This window comes from Ornithodoros turicata, chromosome 1 (assembly GCF_037126465.1).
Source record: "Ornithodoros turicata isolate Travis chromosome 1, ASM3712646v1, whole genome shotgun sequence".
NCBI lineage: Eukaryota > Metazoa > Arthropoda > Arachnida > Ixodida > Argasidae > Ornithodoros > Ornithodoros turicata.
In genome coordinates, this window is record NC_088201.1 from 122,560,418 (window position 1) to 122,562,224 (window position 1,807).

The window sequence follows — 1,807 nt, forward strand, 5'->3', positions numbered from 1 at the left end:
ATACGATCCTTTCTGAAAACATTGTGTCTGCGAAATGGGTTTACACTTTGTTCATTCAGATATGTCTCTTGTAAGCAAAAACAGACTGCATTGTATTTTTCAAAAAGGTCGTGGATGTCATTTATATTTGAAAAGAGGCCTCGACAATTCCACTGAAGGATTACCTGTCCCATAAAGAAAGTAGTGATAAATAGCAACAAAGAGAGACTGTACATTATGTGGGAGGTGTAACCCTTGGGGGCTTATGTTTCCCTAGGGACGTACTACCCCTGCCTCGGCCTCCTTTTTTCGTTCTCTGTTCCTTCCATGGGGAAGGATTGGGGGGAAGGCTTGACGATGATTTCTGCGACATGCAGTCATCATCGTCAACATCCATCGTGTGTGTGGCAGCCTGGGATGAGCCCCATGTGAGCCCGTCCCAAACTGACAGCTCGCCATCAACCTCCGTAGAGGTTGTGGCCACTACTTCCCGGCTGCCCACCTGAGCAGCTGGTGCCAGCGGAAGCAAGCTCTCCGCAGGCTTTTCTTGTGTGGGGGGAGTGTGGGGTGGAGACCCAGAAGTCTGCGTCTCCACAGATTTCCGCAGTGGTGCCACTCCCCGGCGCACCACTTCGGAGAACGTGCCTTTTCTGGCAAATTCTACCTGTGTCTTTGCTTCTCTATATGAGATATTCTGTGTTACTTTCATTTTGAGTATTTCTTTCTCTTCCTGCCAACGGGGGCAGGACCTGGAGTAGACTGGGTGGCTCCCTTTACAGTTTGCACAGCGGACTTCGTTTGCACAGGACTCTGCAGAGTGGTCCATGCCAGCACATTTTGGACAGATCGCGTGTCCTCGACAGACCTGCGAACCATGTCCAAAACGCTGGCACTTGAAACAGCGTCGCGGATTCGGGATATACGGACGTACATGGCAATTAAGATAGCCTGCTTTGATGGTCGGAGGAAGCCTGTGCAATTGAAAGGAAAGGACAATGTGCCTCGTCGGGATGTCTTTACCATCCCGACGCATCACAATTCTCCTCGCCGTCATAACGCCTTGATCTTTAAGCCCTTCCTCGATCTCAGTGTCTGAGCAGTCAAGGAGTTGAGACTCTGAGATGACGCCCTTCACGATGTTAAGTGTTCGGTGTGTGGTCACAGTGACTGATATACCGGCAATTTTGTCAAGTGAAAGGAGAGCGGAGCTTTGTTGCCTTGTGGTTACTTCAATTTGGAGATCTCCTGTGGTCAGCTTTCGAGCATTATAAGACTTCCCTATTGTCCTTTCTAAGTCTCTTGCAATAGTGAATGGGGATACCTTAGCCATGGCTTTGGTCTCATCTTCCGAGTGGACTATGAGGAACTTCGCAAACCAAGGTTCAGGAGTCAAGTCGAGGATTTGCATAGCTGGTGCATCGGTGCAGCGCCTCTTTTGGCGCTGATCATGTTTTTTTATACGAGATGAATCCATAAAAGAGAAGACTGATTCAGTGCAGGAGGTGTGTCGCCCACCATCGAGCCCAACGAGGGAACGTGTCCCACACGCTAACACTTGCCTCTGCACTATACCCAAGTGCAGCTTCTGGAGAGTGAAAGACTGCCCAAGGTTGACCCTTGCCGCCAAAGAAGGTGAAAAGAGGAAAAAGAGAGAAAGAAGGAGACCAAGGAAGAAAAAGTAATGAAAAGGGAGATGGCGACTAGCTGAATAATCCTGGCCGGGTCTTCCAGGACCACCCGACTATGGGAAGCAGGGGCCAAAGCGGTGTGTTGCTTTCCCGGAGGGGCCCAGAAGGGTCCTAAACAACCTCCGGGTCCACTCAACCGC

At 50.1% G+C, this 1,807-nt stretch overlaps 1 protein-coding gene across 1 annotated transcript; it reads right to left on the bottom strand.

Annotated features, from left to right (window-relative positions):
* Positions 1-214: 214 nt before the first annotated feature.
* Positions 215-1,387, bottom strand: LOC135384653 (uncharacterized). Its single transcript, XM_064613850.1, has one exon. The coding sequence runs from the start codon at positions 1,385-1,387 to the stop codon at positions 215-217; it is 1,173 nt and encodes a 390-aa protein (XP_064469920.1).
* Positions 1,388-1,807: the final 420 nt, after the last annotated feature.